This window comes from Podarcis raffonei, chromosome 2, assembly GCF_027172205.1.
Source record: "Podarcis raffonei isolate rPodRaf1 chromosome 2, rPodRaf1.pri, whole genome shotgun sequence".
In the NCBI taxonomy this organism is placed as follows: Eukaryota; Metazoa; Chordata; class Lepidosauria; order Squamata; family Lacertidae; genus Podarcis; species Podarcis raffonei.
In genome coordinates, this window is record NC_070603.1 from 118,302,619 (window position 1) to 118,319,603 (window position 16,985).

Here is a 16,985-nt window from a genome sequence, read left to right on the forward strand (position 1 = left end):
GACCGTTCCCACGGTTGAACAGCTCTTTTTATCAGAAAGTTCTTCATAAGTCTAGCTGGAATCTCCTTATATTGTATTGTACCGTATATTAAACTTGAGTCCAGGTGTTGTTGGACTACAACTCCCATAATCCCTAGCTAGCAGGTCTAGTGGTCAGGGATGGTGGGAATTGTAGTCCCAAAAAAACCAGGGAGGGGAAAGTTTGAGAAACACTGGAAGATACTACATCCCCCAGAAGGCTTTGGGTCTGGATAAGAAAGACCGCTAGGTGTGGGAAATCCCACAATGCAACAGGCTCTCTGGTAGAAGCATTTCCCGCACTGCAGGTCGCTTTGGGAGCTCATCACGGAAGAGAAGCTGCAGCTGACTCTTGTAACGAGTGAATGCGGGTGAGAAGCAAGAGAGGGAAGATACGGGTCTAAGGGTTTATCCACGCTTACTCTTGAATCCCCCACCCCACCCCCAAAACGGCTCTTTTGTGTTCAGTTAGAGGAGCAAGCAGCAATTCAGATTTTCCCCAGATTGGCCTTTAATCTAACCTATCCCTAAAGAGTAGGTTTTTCCCTTGGAAAGGAGTGGGATAAGGGGGAAACTGCCCAGACATGTACTTTCCTAAGCGGATGTGTAAAGAAAAGAGTGGGGAGAGGCTGAATTGTAGAATCAAAAGAATTGTAGAGTTGGAAGAGGATCTGAGGGCCATCTAATCCAAACCCTGCAATAAAGCCATTTGAATATGCAGTTGTAATGGGTAGATATCTAGAACCATGGAAGGGGGGAGGGAAGTTGATGACTATGATTGTGTGAGTAAATTGAATGGAATATGAAAACTTGTAATGGAAAAAAGCACAATTAAAAAAAAATATTTTTAAAGAGAATGCCGTGTCAGGGCTCTAGCACCAAACCAGAGCCCTTGCTCTGCCCTCCCCGAAGCCAGATACAGTCATACCTCGGGTTAAATATGCTTCAGGCTGAGTGTTTTCAGGTTATGCTCCGCAGCGACCCGGAAGTAATGGAATGCGTTACTTCCAGGTTTTGCCACTCTTGCATGCGCAGACGCTCAAAATGATGTCACGCGCATGCGCGGAAGTGGCAAAACGTGACCCGCTCATGCGGAGACACACAGTCGCGTGTTACGTTCTACTCAGTCTCCGGAATGGATCCCATTCACATCCAGAGGTACCACTGTAATTATAATTTTGGTTTTTCTTTTGCTTCTTATGTTGTCTTTTCTTGTGCCATGGAATTCCAATTGTAATAGCAATAAAATGCAATATAAAAAATAAGATTCAAAATAAGAAATAAAAGAAGTAATTAAAATGCAATTGAACAAACATACAGCATCTGTTTTTCAACACTCTACAGTTTTACGTTCTGTTGTTTTAATAAAACACCCTCCCAGATCCCATAAATGACAGCTTACCTAGGGCTCAGCTGCAAGCATTGTTTCTCAAACTTGAATCCCCTGGTGTTTTTGGACTTCAACTCCCAACATACCTAGCTAGCAAGACCAGTGGTCAGGAATGATGGGAGTTTGTAGTCTAGCATTGTTTGGGTGGGTACCTAAGTTTGATAAATACTGGAAGAGTCTATATCTCCGAGAAGACTTAGGGTCTGGATAAGAAAGAAGACAAGGACTGGGAAGCCCCAGAATGCAATGGGATTGTGCTTTCTCCCCTCAGCCCTCCTTTTCAAGGAATCTTCTTGGTGGGAATGGGAGGACACAGAACAAGGTTGTTGCAATAAGGAAAAGCACGTTAGGGGGGCGTTTGCAGGGTGCCCTTAGGCAGTTTTGGGAAGAGAAGCTGCAGCTGACTTGTGTAATGTTATATATAATATATATATTTGAATGAGTGAGTGAGTGGTGCAAGGGCTCAGGTAGAATCCTAGAGCCCCTCACTCTGCCTTCCTTAAGCCAAATAATTATATTTCTTGTGCTTCTTTTGTTTAATAGAATCATAGAATCATTGGACTGGAAGAGGTCCTGATGGTCATCTAGTCCAACCCCCAGCAATGCAAGAATCTCAGCTAACGCATCCATGACAGATGGCCATCCAACCTCTGCTTTAAAATTTCCAAGGAAGGAGATTCTGCAACCTCCCAAGGGAGACCGTTCCCACGGTCAAACAGCTCTTATTATCAGAAAGTTCTTTCGTAAGTCTAGTTGGAATCTCCTTATATCGTATTGTACTGTATATCAACCTTGAGTCCCCAGTTGTTGTTGGACTACAACTCCCATCATCCTTTGCTTGCAGGACTAGTGGTCAGGGATGATGGGAATTGTAGTCCCAAAAAACCAGAGGAGCAAGTTTGAGAAACACTGGAAGATACTATGTCTCCCAGAAGGCTTTGGGTCTGGAAAAGAAAGAATGCCAGGCGTGGGAAGCCCCACAATGCAACGGGCTCTTGCTTTCTCCCCTGAGTCCTCCTTATCAGGGCAGGAAGTGGAGGAGGAAAAACAAGGGGTTTGCAATAGGACTTTAGAGGGGAAAGCCTTTCTGTGAAGGCTGCACATAGGGCAAGACCGAGGTCGCTTTCAAGGTGTTCTTTGGGAGCTCATCTCAGAAGAGAAGCTGCAGCTGAATTGTGTAACGGATGAATGTGGGTGAGAAGCAGGAAAGAGAAGGTACGGGTCTAAGGGCTTATCCAAACTTACTCTTGAATCACCCCAAAAAAACCTGCTCTTTCGTGCTCAGTTAGAGGAGCAAGCAGCCATTCAGATTTTCCCCAGATGGGGCTTTGATCCAGCTTACCCATAAAGAGCAAGTTTTTGGGAGTTGTAGTGCAAAAACAGCAGGGGACTCAAGTTTGGGAAACAATGCTTGCAGGAGAGGAGCAAGGGGGAAACTGCCCAGACATGTGCTTTCCTAAGCGGATGTGTGAGGGAAAGAGTGGGGAGAGGATGAATCGTAGACTCAGAGAACTGTAGAGTTGGAAGGGGATCTGAGGGTCATCTAGTCTAACCCCCTGCAATGGAGCCAGTGGAATATGCAGTTGTAATGGGTAGCTATCTAGAACCATGGAAGGGGGGAAGGGAAGTTGATGACTATGATTGTGTGTGGAAATTGAATGGAATATGAAAACTTGTAATGGAAAAAAGCATATATATATATTTAAGAGAATGCAGTGCCTGGGCTCTGGCACCATACCAGAGCCCTTGCTCTGCCCTACAACTCCCATCATCCCTAGCTAGCAAGACCAGTGGTCAGGAATGATGGGAGTTTGTAGTCTAACATTGATTGGGTGGGTACCTAAGTATGATAAATACTGGAAGAGACTATATCTCCCAGAAGGCTTTGGGTCTGGATAAGAAAGGGGAGGAGGCAGAACAAGATTGTTGTGATAAGGAAAAGCACATTGGGGGGGGTCATTTGCAGGGTGCCCTTAGGGAGTTTTGGGAAACGAAGCTGCAGTCGACTATTGTAATGTTATTTATAATGTATATATGAATGAATGAATGAGTGGTGCAAGGGCTCGGGTAGCATCCCAGAGCCCCTCACTCTGCCTTCCTTTAGCCAGAGAATTATATTTCTTTTGCGTCTTTTGTTTAATAGAGTCATAGAATCTTTGGGCTGGAAGGGTTCCCGAGGGTCATCTAGTCCAACCCCCTGCAATGCAAGAAACTCAGCTAACGCATCCATGACAGATGGCCATCCAACCTCTGCTTAAAAACTTCCAAGGAAGGAGATTCTGCAACCTCCCGAGGGAGACCGTTCCCACGGTTGAACAGCTCTTATTATCAGAAAGTTCTTTCGTAAGTCTAGTTGGAATCTCCTTATATTGTGCTGTACTGTATATCAAACTGGAGTCCCCAGTTGTTGTTGGACTACAACTCCCATAATTCTTTGCTTGCAGGACCAGTGGTCAGGAATGTTGAGACTTTGTAGGGTGGGTACCCAAATTTGAGAAACACTGGAAGAAACTACATCTCCCAGAAGGCTTTGGGTCTGGACAAGAAAGAAGGCTTGAGAAACCCCACAGTGCAATGCACTTTTGCTTTCTCCCATCAGCCCTCAGGTACTCTTCTTGGCAGGAAGGGGAAGAGGCGGAACAGGATTGTTGTGATAAGGAAAAGCACATTGGAGCAAGACAGAGGTCACTTTCAGGGTTTCCTGTGGGAGCTTATCACAGAAGAGAAGCTGCAGATGACTCTTGTAATGGGTGAATGTGAGTGAGAAGCAGGAGAGGGGAGATATGGGTCTAAGGGCTTATCCACACTTTCTCTTGAATCCCCCAGCCCACCACCAAAACTGCTCTTTCGTGCTCAGTTAGAGGAGCAAGCAGCTATTCAGATTTCCCCCAGATTGACCTTTGATCCAGCCTATCCCTAAAGAGCAAGTTTTCCCCTTGGAAATCAGGGGAGCAAGGGGGAAACTGCCCAGACATGTGCTTTCCTAAGCAGATGTGTGAGGGAAAGAGTGGGGAGAGGCTGAATCGTAGAATCAAAGAATTGTAGAGTTGGAAGGGGATCTGAGGGTCATCTAGCCCAACCCCCTGCAATGGAGCCATTGGAATATGCAGTTGTAATGGGTAGATATCTAGGACCATGGGGGGGGAGGGAAGTTGATGACTATGATTGTGTGAGTCAATTGAATAGAATATGAAAACTCGTAATGGAAAAAAGCATAAATATATATATTAAGAGAATGCAGTGCCAGGGCTCTGGCACCATACCAGAGCCCTTGCTCTGCCATCCCCGAAGCCAGATAATTGTAATTCTGGTGTTTCTTTTGCTTCTTATATTGGCCTTTGATCCAACCTATCCTAAAGAGCAAGTTTTCCCCTGGAAAGGAGTGGGGCAAGGCAGAAACTGCTCAGACACATGCTTTCCTAAGCGGATGTGTGAGGGAAAGAGCAGGGATAGGTAGAATTGGAGAGTACGGAACTATGGAAGGGAGGAAGGGAAGTCGATGGCCATGATTGTGTGAGTTAATCAATGGAATATGAAAACTTGTAATGAAAAAGGCACAAATAATTGTGTGGATAGATGGATAGATAGATATAGATAGATAGATAGATAGATAGATAGATAGATAGATAGAGATAAGGCGTTGCCATGGCTCTGGCACCATCCCAGAGCCCTCACTCCACCCTCCCAAAGTCAGATGATTGCATTTCTGGGTTTTTTTGTTTGTGTCCTTTTTTGTATTTTCTTTTGCCATAGAATTCTGATTGTAATGCCAAGTTCAGCTAAGTCATACATTACATTGCAACCTCTGCTTGAAAACCTTCATGGAAAGTGAGGTGTGTATGTGAGAGAAAAGGGGGATGTGAAGCCCCCTCAGATATTGTTTCTAAAATTGGTGGATGCAGTCTGCAGCAGTATCATTGGAAATAATTGGTGGTGTATCAAAATTGGCTTATTTAAATTGCTGGTTGGTAAAATCAAAAACTTATTAGGATACCATTTACAAGAGGGCCCCCGAGATTTCGACTACCTAGGGGCCTCCACAGGGTTTAATCCTGCACTGGTGGTGGCAGGAAAACAATAGGGATTTTCAGGACATAACAGACTTCCCATAAGAAGCTTCTGGTTGTGGTGGGTAGATTGGCAGACAAGATTATTGGGTTGCCATGCATCTGGAACTTCCTGGAAATAGCCAGGATCCAGCTGTCGGAAATGGTGTCTGGGCGGAAATTGCTGTAATGTCCGGAAAAATCCAGACGTACAGAAACCCATGTCAGAAGTGTAGAATTTGGTGAATTTCCAGGGGGGGGGGGAGCTCAAAAACTTGTGTCCGGATTTTCACTTTTTGAAATATGGCAACCCTAAGGATCAGTGAGACACACCATGGTCCGGACAAGTTGAAACAAGAGTGTTTTGAGAGAGGAGGAGAAACTTCACCCTTTCCACTAAACTTCACCCCTTCCACTAAAATTATGCCATGCATAATTTTATAAATTTCTATCGTGTTACCTCTCACTTTGCTTTTCTGAAAAGCCCCAAATTCTTTTTGACGTGCGGTGACCTGTATTATTCCAAATGCAGCTGCACCATAGATTTGTATAATGGCACTATGATATTGTATGGAGAATTTGCCTTTTTCACAGACTCCGTACACACACTGGACCAAAATCTTTGAGCTGTTCACTATGACCCCAAGGTCTTCTTGCTGGTCAGTCAAATGCCAGTAGGTTTCCGAGCACAATTCAAAGTGTTGGTGCAATTCAAAATGTTGGGCGCCTGCCCTCCCATCAGATGTCAAGGAAATAAACAACTATCTGACTTTTAGAACACATCTGAAGGTAGCCCTGTTTAGGGAAGTTTTCAATGTTTGATATTTTCTTGTGCTTTTAATTCTGTTGGGAGCCACCCAGAGTGGCTGGGGAAATCCAGCCAGATGAGTAGGGTATAAGTAAATAATAATAATAATAATAATAATAATAATAATAATAATAATAATAATAAATCCCATAGGCAAATGAGAGGCCACTGCTAAAAGTTCTATTTTCATACAGGGTGGTAAAAAGAGGCGGCCCCACATCCGTCGTGATCCTCCGCCAAGCCGTCAGTTGAAAACCAAGGAGAATGACGCAGAAGTGTCTTCCCCTGGGAGCGATGTTATTGCTGGAGCACTCCTACTGTCGCCCAGCCAGTCCAGGTAGGTCAGTGACTAAATGGTTTTCACATGCGTATGCCCTGTGGAACACCTTCCCATCAGATGTCAAGGAAATAAGCAACTATCTGACTTTTAGAAGACATCTGAAGGCAGCCCTGTTTAGGGAAGTTTTTAATGTTTGAATGTTTATTCTGTTTTTAGTCCTCTGTTGGGAGCCGCCAAGAGTGGCTGGGGAAACCAATCCCATTGGGCAGCGTATAAGTAATAAAATTGTTGTTGATGATGTTGTTAAAGAGGAATCCAGAGGTCATTGTGCACCGGGGAATCTTCTGGAATGGAGAAATAAGGAGCAATTTATGCAGACAGTGACATTATGCCACAGACTATGCCAGAGGAGAGTGTCACACTCACCAAAGGCAGGTTAAGGGGAACACCAAGCCAAGAGGGAGCTGTTGGGGACACCACAACAATGAGGAACATTGGAAGGGGAGAGTTGTTTGGGGCACCGAATTTTGGTGTTTCACAGGGTGGTGTTGAAATTTCAAAGCCCTCGCACCTTCCTTGTGCGGCTCAATGTAGCTTTCAAGGTGGGGTGGGGGTGGGATTGTAACAACCTACCACTACCTCATGACAAAGTATAATAATAATAATAATAATAATAATAATAATAATAATAATAATTTATTTATATCCCACCCTCCCCAGCCGAAGCCGGGCTCAGAGCAGCTAACAACAATAAAAGTAACACAGCATTCTAAAATCAATTCAAAATCAAATGAATGGCAAGCATTGGGCTAGAGTTCTGTGAGGATTACCAAAGGAGGGGTTCAGGCTCTGCCTTGGCCAAAGGCTTGGTGGAACAGCTCTGTCTTGCGGAAAGATGTCAAGTCCTGCAGGTCCCTAGTCTCTTGTGACAGAGCATTCCACCAGATCGGGGCCACAGCCGAAAAAGCTGTGTTTAGAAAAGTTTGGAAGTTTAGTCACCTTCGTGGAATGCCAGCAAGGAACATCAAAAAAGCTGCTGGGAACCTGACCCCAATGATAAGGTGATCTGGATGGCAGCCTTGTACACTCACATGCACATCCTGAAAAGCCACTTCTGTGAGGGAGAGACTTCATCAGGAAAGGCCTTCTTCCACCTGCCTTGTCCCATCCTCCAGTCTCTGGGTCTCAATTTTTTTATTCTATTATGTTATGCACTGTGGCTTGCTGTTGTGTTAATGATTGTAGCTTGGAAGTTATTTATTGTAATTGTTAAGAGTGGGGACGCGGGTGGCGCTGTGGGTAAAACCTCAGCGCCTAGGACTTGCCGATCGCATGGTCGGCGGTTCGAATCCCCACGGCGGGGTGCGCTCCCGCTGCTCGGTCCCAGCGCCTGCCAACCTAGCAGTTCGAAAGCACCCCCGGGTGCAAGTAGATAAATAGGGACCGCTTACCAGCGGGAAGGTAAACGCCGTTTCCGTGTGCGGCTCTGGCTTGCCAGAGTAGCTTCGTCACGCTGGCCACGTGACCCGGAAGTGTCTCCGGACAGCGCTGGCTCCCGGCCTCTAGAGTGAGATGAGCGCACAACCCTAGAGTCTGTCAAGACTGGCCCGTACGGGCAGGGGTACCTTTACCTTTACCTTTAATATTTTTCTATTCTATTCTAGTGATTGTTGAATGCTAATTTATTTGATGTAGGTTGCTTATTTTAAAGTTATGTTTTATTATCACATTAGATTGTGTTTTTTTTAAATGATATTTATTAAGATTTTTCCATTATCCAAAAAAATCAAAGAAAAACACAAAAACACAAATAAGAAAACAAAACAAAAAAAAAGATTTAAAAACACATAAAATTCAAAGTCCTCACTTTCAATAACATATTTTCCTGACTTCCCCCCACCTCCCCCTCTTGTATTCCAGTTCAAATTGTTGGCTCAGCAAGTTCTTATCCCCAATTTTTAACCTTTTTACATTTCAGTCCTTTTAGAAAAACCAATTTTAACTTTTAAACTTTTAACTTATAAATTTATAACTTATAACTTATAAACATCAATAATTGCACATCTGTTCTCATACTTAAAGCCTTTTTTCTAAAGTCGACCTAAATTCCCTTCCACGATTTCCCCAATTCTCATACAGATAACAAAACAAAATAAAAACAAAACAAATTATAATTATGCCCCCTTTGGATTCCCAAACTCCACCCCCCCCCCACTTTCCCGGTTCCAATCCCAATAATCGTCCATCAGTCAATCTACTCTCAGCCTGGGGATCTCACGTCCGAGGCTCTCAATTCTCTCTCAGTTCCTCTCTGCCGGCTTTTTGGATAGTCCTTAGTATTAAACACCAAATCTCGGAGAAGCTCTAGTCCAATAAAGTCCATATTTCTTCCAACCAGACCTCCATACTCAAAAGTGGAGCCTAAGTCTTGTTTCTATTATCACATTAGATTGTTATGGTGTACGTTCTTTGTTTATTCAGCTTGTAAACCGCCTTGGGTATCATAAGATAGAAAGACGGTTTACAAATCAAAAGTGATGATGATGACTAAAGTGAGGCCACTTTGTGTGAAGAACAGAGGGGCTGTGGGCATTATGCCCAAATCTGGGCCTACCCCTGGCTACACTTAATGTAAATTGTGGGGGGTTGTGAGAGCTTTCACAGGTTCAGGCTTCATATCTTGCATATCATAGCACAACCATTATTCAGTTTGTATTGTGTGGTTCCTTCTCTTCCAGACTCAGACTAACTTTCCCCCCTTCTCTCTCTCTAAGCAGATGACACCAGCAGAAAATATACCTGCCCCATCTGTGGCGAGTGCTTTGCCTCCACGTTGGCTCTTGACAGACACCAGAGAATCCACACAGGAGAGAAGCCCCAGAACGGCAGTGAGAGTGGGGAATGTTTTGGTCAGAGTTCAGGGCTTTTGAGCCACCAAAGTACCCGCCAAAGAAAAAAACCCCATAAGTGTGCAGAGTGTGGGGAAACGTTTTCTCATCGATCCGTCCTTGTGCTCCATCGGAAGGTCCATGCAGCAGACAACTGCTACAACTGCCGGAAGTGTGGAGAGAAACATTCCCGACTCTCGGATTTTGTGAAGCATCTCAGAGCCCACGCAAAAATAAAACCGTACAAATGCTTGGAGTGTGGGAAATGTTTCCCTCAGGATTTACAGCTTTCTGAACACCAGAGAGTCCACACAGGAAATAAACAACACAAATACTTACAGTCTGAGACAAGCTTTTCTAGACGGCGGCAACTGGTGAGACGTCAGCAGATCTATAAGGGGGGTAAACCCTATAAGTGCATGAAATGTGGCAAATTGTTTGCTCAGCACACTGTCCTTGTGATCCATCGGAAGGGCCACTCGGGAAATAAACCATATAAATGCTTGGAGTGTGGGGGAAATTTCCCTAGCCGATCAGTTTTTGTGAAACATCAGAGAATCCACACAGGGCCCCACAGATGTGATGGGTGCGGGAAAAGTTTTCTCTGGAGATCACAGCTTCTTGTACACCAGAAAATCCCCACAGGACAGAAATGCCACAAATGCAATGATTGTGAGTCATCCTTCTCTTGTAGGCCACAACTTGTTATTCATCAGCGAACCCATTCAGGAGAAAAGCCTCATATGTGCTTGGAGTGTGGGAAATGCTTCCCCACAAAGTCAGATCTTGTTCAACACCAGATAATCCACCCAGGAAAGAAACCCTATCAATGCACAGAGTGTGGGAAATGTTTTATTGATAAATCTGCCCTTTTGAGCCATCAGACGGTTCACAGTGGAGAGAGGCCCCATAAATGTGCGGAGTGTGGGGAAAGGTTTGTTTCGCTGTCAGAACTTGAAATCCATCAGGGAATCCACACAGGAGAGAAACCCTACAAATGCAGGGAATGTGGAAAATGCTTTGCCGGCCTAGCAGACCTTGATGAACACCAGAGAGTGCACACAATAAAGGGGCCTTATGAATGTAGAGATTGTGGGAAATGTTTTTCTACTTCATCACATCTTAATAGACATAAAAAAGGCCACCCAGGAAAGCCATATATATGTTTGGAATGTGGAATGATATTTTCTCATTCACATACCCTTAAGGGGCACCAGAAAAAGCATACGGTAAATAGATGCCATGAATGCTTGGAATGTGGGAAATGTTTTTCTAGGAGAGAGGGTCTTGTGACTCATCAGAGAATCCACACAGGGGAGAAGCCCTACAAATGCTCAGTGTGTGGGAAATGCTTTTCAAGGAGAGACAGTCTTGTAAAACATCGGAGAGTCCACCCAGGTGAGATATCCTATAAATGCACAGAGTGTGAGGAATGTTTTACCAGTGAATCACAGTTTATCATCCATCAGAAAAGCCATGCAGTAAAGAAACCCTACAAATGCACGGAATGTGGAAAAGTCTTTACCAAGAGTAAGAACCTTCGTAGACACGAGAGAAATCATACTCATTTGGAACCCTACAAATGCGTGGAATGTCGAAAACGCTTTGCCAGCCTGGCAGACCTTGATGAACACCAGAGAGTGCACATAGGAGAGGGGCCTTATAAATGTGAAGATTGTGGGAAATGTTTTTCTGCTTCATCACATCTTATGAGACATAAGAGAATTCACCCAAGAAAGCCATATAAATGTTTGGACTGTGGAATGATATTTTCTCATTCACATACCCTTAAGGGGCACCAGAAAAAGCATACGGTAAATAGATGCCATAAATGCTTGGAATGTGGGAAATGTTTTTCTAGGAATCACTGCCTTGTGCTTCATCAGAGAACCCACACAGGGGAGAAGCCCTACAAATGCTTAGAGTGTGGGAAATTCTTTTCGAGAAGAGACGGTCTTCTGAAACATCAGAGAATCCACACAGGAAAGATATTCCATAAATGCACAGAGTGTGAGGAATGTTTTGCTAGCGAATGGCGGCTTATGATCCATCAGAAGAGCCATGCAGGAGATAAACCCTACAAATGCACAGAATGTGGAAAATTATTTACCAAGAGTAAGAACCTTCGTAGGCATGAGAGAAATCATAATAAATCGGAACCGTAGAAAGCATATCTCATAATCCCTTGGACAATCAATACAGGAGACAAGCCCTACAAATGCTTGGAGTGTGAAACATGTTTTTCTGAAAAGTTGGAGCTTCTTATACCCAAGAGAGTCCACACAGGAGAGAGGCCTTACCAGTGTGTAGTGTGTGGGAAATGTTTCTCACAGAGAAACCTTAAAAAACACCAGAGACTCCATAAAGAATAGAAAGCATATAAATGTTGGGAGTGCGAGAAATGTTATTTAAATAAGATTTTGTTACAGATTTTTAATAATACAATAAGATAAAAGAAACAAATCTAAATAAAAAACAGAAACAAAGAGAGACGGATAAGAGAAAATAGCAAAGGAAAACAACAATATAGAAGAAAAGAAAAGAGAAAACGACTTCTGATTCTCCCATCTGTTACATAAAATAAATTATTAAAAATATTCACCCTAGAATGATATCCAACAGATCTACTTTCTGTTAGGTAATATTTTTCCAGTCTTCTATCCCAAATGTATCTGATTAATTCATATTCCTTTATAAACAAAAAGTCCAAAAGGGGTTCTCTAATTATTGCTATTAATAAATTTCAGCAATCATTTTTCTCTAAACAAACATATGAACTTTACCTCTATTAACTTCAACCATTCCTCCATATTAAATGTTAAAATGTCTTTCCATCTTTGTCCACACAAGAGTTTATTCTATTTATATATTAAAATAGTATGCCACAATCCTTTTTTTATTGTGTATTCATTAACTAAATTTCCAGATTGTAGACAGAGACCTTTCTCTCTCAACTCTGTCTCTGCTGGCTCAGGGTCTCTCTTCATTTCTCCATCCATGGCTTCATTCCACTCCTCCAACATCACAATTCTCCTTTTTCATTCCTCTAAACACCTCTGCGAAGAGCTTTTCCATTTTCTGGCAATCCTTTATCGAAATTGCTCCCTGAAGTTTCTGTGTCCTCTTTGTTTCCATTTTCCATTTCATCCTTCTCTCTCTCTCTTAGTTTTTATTTGATTTTTCAAATACAGATTTACAACAAAACCAAATACATTTTCATATACAGAGTTTTCTCCGAATCTTGAGACACCCCCATCCCCTCCATGGGTTCTAATGTCAGCGTTTTCAACTGCATATTATATCAAATCTATATTTTATATCTATCCACATTATCCATAGAATTTGTTACATTACAAGTGAGATTAAAATCCTGCTAATGTTTTCATTTGCTTACAGTAGTCTCCTAAATAAATTATAAATTTCCCCCATTCTTTCTTGAAGTTTTTGTCTTCTTGGTTCCTGAACTTTCCAGTCAGTTATGCCATTTTGGCATAGTCCAACAGCTTGATTTGCCATTCTTCTCTGGGCTGTATTTTGTCTTCGTTCCACCTCTAGGCTAGTAGCATCTGTGTGGCTCTTGTCACATGCATAAAAGGTTTTCCTGCTAATAAAAAAGCTTCTGTTTTTTTATATATACAAAAGTTATTTTAAACATTTTTTTCAATTCATTATATATCATCTCCCAGAAAGCTTTTATTACCTCACGCAGCCACCACATATGATAAAAGGTACCTTCTTTCTCTTTACATTTCCAGCGGGTATTTGTACTGGTTCTATACATTGTTGCTAGCTTACTAGGAGTCAACTACCACCGGCACATCATTTTCATATAGTTTTCTTTCAGCCCTAAATTTCAAATCCGTTTTCCATAACTTTTCCCAACCTGCAATCTGTATGCTGTGCCCCAAGTCCTTTGCTCAATTTATCATTACAGATTTGACCTGTTCATCTCTTGTGTGCCATTCCAAGAGCAATCTGTACAAAATATACATACAAAAATGTAGCATTAAATCCTTCTCTAGTCCGCTTTTATTCCCCATTTAATTAAACTCTGCTCTAATCATTTTTATTTGCTCATCAAGGAGGATGCCAACAGTCACTGGAATGCCCAGTGACATGTTTGCCATAAGGAATGTGCTTGATCTTATTAACAATTCAATCTCATTGTTGTTGTTTAGTTGTGTCCGACTCTTTGTGACCCCATGGACCAGATCACGCCAGGCCCTCCTGTCTTCCACTGCCTCTCGCAGTTTGGTCAGACTCATGCTGGTAGCTTTGAGAACACTGTCCAACCATCTCGTCCCCTGTCGTCCCCTTCTCCTTGTGCCCTCCATCTTTCCCAACATCAGGGTCTTTTCCAGGGAGTCTTCTCTTCTCATGAGGTGGCCAAAGTATTGGAACCTCAGCTTCAGGATCTGTACTTCCAGTGAGCACTCAGGGCTGATTTCCTTAAGAATGGATAGCTTGCAGACTCTCAAGAGTCTCCTCTAGCACCATAATTCAAAAGCATCAATTCTTCAGCGATCAGCCTTCTTTATGGTTCTGCTCTCACTTCCATATATCACTACTGGGAAAACCATAGCTTTAACTATACGGACCTTTGTTGGCAAGGTGATGTCTCTACTTCTCAATATGCTGTCTAGGTTTGTCATTGCTTTTCTCCCAAGAAGCAGGTGTCTTTTAATTTCGTGACTGCTGTCACCATCTGCAGTGATCATGGAGCCCAAGAAAGTAAAATCTCTCACTGCCTCCATTTCTTCCCCTTCTATTTGCCAGGAGGTGATGGGCCCAGTGGCCATGATCTTCATTTTCTTGATGTTGAGCTTCAGACCATATTTTGCGCTCTCTTCTTTCACCCTCAATAAGAGGTTCTTTAATTCCTCCTCATGTTCTTGTGTCATCTGCATATTTGAGGTTGTTGATATTTCTTCTGGCAATCTTAATCTCATTACATCTGCCATTTCCACCTTAAGAGCTTCATAGCAGAAGGTATGTTTTATCATATGTGGTGGCAATGCAAGGTTATTAAAACTTTTTGGGAAATGATATCTAATGAATAGAATTTAAAAAAAAAAAACAACCTTTGTTTAAAAACCAGAAGCTTTTCTTTTAGGTATTACAGGAATGGATATACTGAAAGAATATAAGAATCTGTTCAACAGCCGCACAGATATTGTTAGCCCAACAATGCAAAGAAGATTGGCAAATGGAGTTAACTGAGTATGCGGAAATGGCCAAATTATCTGGGAAACTTAAAAATCAAGATGACCACAAATATTAAAAAGAACGGGAAATGTTTATTGCATATGTACAAAAGCATTGTAGGGAAGTTAATACATTAGCAGGGTTTTAAAAACACTTGTAAGATTATGGAGAATGTTTAAACTTGGAGGTAATCAGAGATAAAGACTTGATTGACATGCATAAATTGAGATAACACAAGCAACCAGGGGGAAGGGAGTCAATCCCATAATGTGGATTTAATACTATGTGAATACAGTTGTTTTAAATCTTTTTTTCCATTTTTATCATCTGTGATAATTTGGTTTAATTGTGAAAATTAATAAAAATATCTATTAAAAAAGATACAGGTAGGTAGCCGTGTTGGTCTGCCGTAGTCGAAACAAAATAAAAATAAATAAAAAAGATCTGTGCATGCACACAAAAGCTCATATCAAGAACAAATTTACTTGGTCTCTAAGGTGCAACTGGAATGAATTTTATTTTATTATTATTAAAAAAAAAGAGGAATAAAATAGCTTCATAGTGTTCTCTCTTATCATAGCACATTCCAGTGACTTTGTATCTTGCAACTTGTGAAGGGGCAGTGGGGAGCAGGAGATGCTCCATTCTGTTCCACAGCATAATTGTGGGGGTGAGTCTTCCCTTGGTGTCAATTTGCTCTGCATCAGAGTGAAAAGGGAAGAGATGGAGGAAAGGGAGGGAGGGAGGGAGGGAGGGCTTTCGGGAAACGGCAAGTGAAGGAAATGATTCCAGATCTTCAAATTATACCAGGTTGGATGAGGGTGGTAGACAAAAGAGAATTTCCCCTGACCATATCTGAAAAGCTCCATGGTACAGCATTCCTGTGTGGGAGATGAAGCTGAGAGTTTTTCGCCAGCCAAAGGTGTGTTGGAAAGCCCTTGCAGTATAATCAGTGGGGTTTTTTTCTGGGGGCTCGGGGGGGTACACATGCCCTTGAACATTTTGTGAATCAAAAAATGTCCTAGATCTAGGACAAATATTTGCTGGAAATGCAGGGAGGCTGAAGGTACATAGATCCACATGTAGTGGAACTGTAATAAGAGTAGGCAGTTCTGGGAAATGACCTGCAATTGACTTAAGAAAATGCTCAAATACTCTCTTCCTAAGAAACCAGAGGCCTTCCTGCTAAGAATTCTGGGAAATGGAATTCCAAAAAAATATAAGAGAGTACTTATGTACGCCACAGTGGCTGCCAGAATTCTGGTTGCGAAAGGATGGAAGGGAGAGGATACCCCAACCAAATCGGATCAGATTGGCAAAATAAATTAAGAATATGCTGAATGAGCGAGACTATCAGTGAGGTTATGAGATATCTCAGATTAAAAAATTTACTAGAGAATGGGATATTTGTAAAGTCTATGTTAAAGCATACGGCAGGAGAGAACAGCTGGTGGTAAACTATCAGAAAACCAAAGTCATGGTTTTTGCGAGGAAACATAGATCACATAGCTGGAGCATGGACAATCACCCGACTGAGCAGGTTAAAGCCTTTAAATACCTGTTGTTACGGAAGGGGGGGGCATGTCTTCTTCACCTTCTTCTTCGCTACAATATATCCATTTATTCCCAATTGTCAATGTCAAAAGGAACTAAAATCTATAAAATCCATAGAAAATCAACGTGCCAATTTGCTCAATTTCTCCAGGACTCTATGACACCTCCCCTGTCCTCCATAATCCCTCAAGTAAGGTGCTCTGCCAAGCCTTTCCTCCTGGCAATGCCAGGTGGCAGACTATGCATACATGGACCATTGTCTTCCCATCACCGGCACTCAGGAAGCGCTTATCTGCGCATATCTCCAGCTCTGCATATTCCCCCCTCCCTCCTCCATATGTTAATCCGGTGTAACCCAACCTCTCCTTAATGTATTCATGATGTAACTGGGATGTATTTTGCACTGTATTCTGGGACATGGAGGGAGTTTCAAAAGTTCATGTCACCCCTTTCTCGCTGTTCAATCTCGCCTTGAACCTGTTGCGCAATAAACCTTGGATCTCTGCATCTTGCTCCTGTCTCCGGCTGAGCTATTTTCTTCCGCTAGGACCCGCGGACTTAGTCCGACGAGCCGGGTGGCTGAGCAGTCTCGCACCCGGAATTTACTGTAACACTGTGCATAGTCTTCCAGTCATCAGGGCCATGGGACGTACACCAAAAATGTGTTAAAGAAAAAGCAGCCCAAAGTGCTAAGATGCTGTCCCTTTTTTTCCATCCAAAGGCGGCAAATACATCCCAGCAGCCCTAGAAGTATTTCAAGCCAAATATTTGGCGCAGATACTCTACGGAGCCCAAA

The 16,985-nt window shown here is 42.6% G+C and overlaps 1 protein-coding gene across 6 annotated transcripts; it reads left to right on the forward strand.

Moving 5' to 3' along the window:
- The first annotated feature begins 301 nt into the window (after positions 1 to 301).
- Positions 302 to 15,102, forward strand: LOC128409210 (zinc finger protein 260-like). Of its 6 annotated transcripts, XR_008329202.1 has the most exons (6): positions 302 to 389; positions 1,952 to 2,151; positions 3,552 to 3,751; positions 6,457 to 6,599; positions 9,317 to 12,786; positions 12,934 to 15,102. XR_008329202.1 is itself a non-coding variant. In XM_053379479.1 (5 exons), exons 4-5 carry the CDS (start codon positions 6,527 to 6,529, stop codon positions 11,593 to 11,595), a joined length of 2,352 nt encoding a protein of 783 aa, XP_053235454.1. In that variant the 5' UTR covers positions 302 to 389; positions 1,952 to 2,151; positions 3,552 to 3,751; positions 6,457 to 6,526; the 3' UTR covers positions 11,596 to 15,102. The 6 variants fall into 6 exon arrangements, 5 of the variants coding, with proteins under 5 accessions (XP_053235454.1, XP_053235459.1, XP_053235455.1 ...); XM_053379479.1 differs by having other exon boundaries at positions 9,317 to 15,102; XM_053379484.1 differs by having other exon boundaries at positions 9,320 to 15,102.
- Positions 15,103 to 16,985: the final 1,883 nt, after the last annotated feature.

Excerpts from the sequence above, each read along its gene's own strand:
- LOC128409210 (XM_053379479.1), top strand. The coding sequence starts at position 6,527 with ATGACGCAGAAGTGTCTTCCCCTGGGAGCGATGTTATTGCTGGAGCAC. Across the intron at positions 6,600-9,316 it reads CTGTCGCCCAGCCAGTCCAG|CAGATGACACCAGCAGAAAA; the intron begins GTAGGTCAGTGA and ends TCTCTCTCTAAG.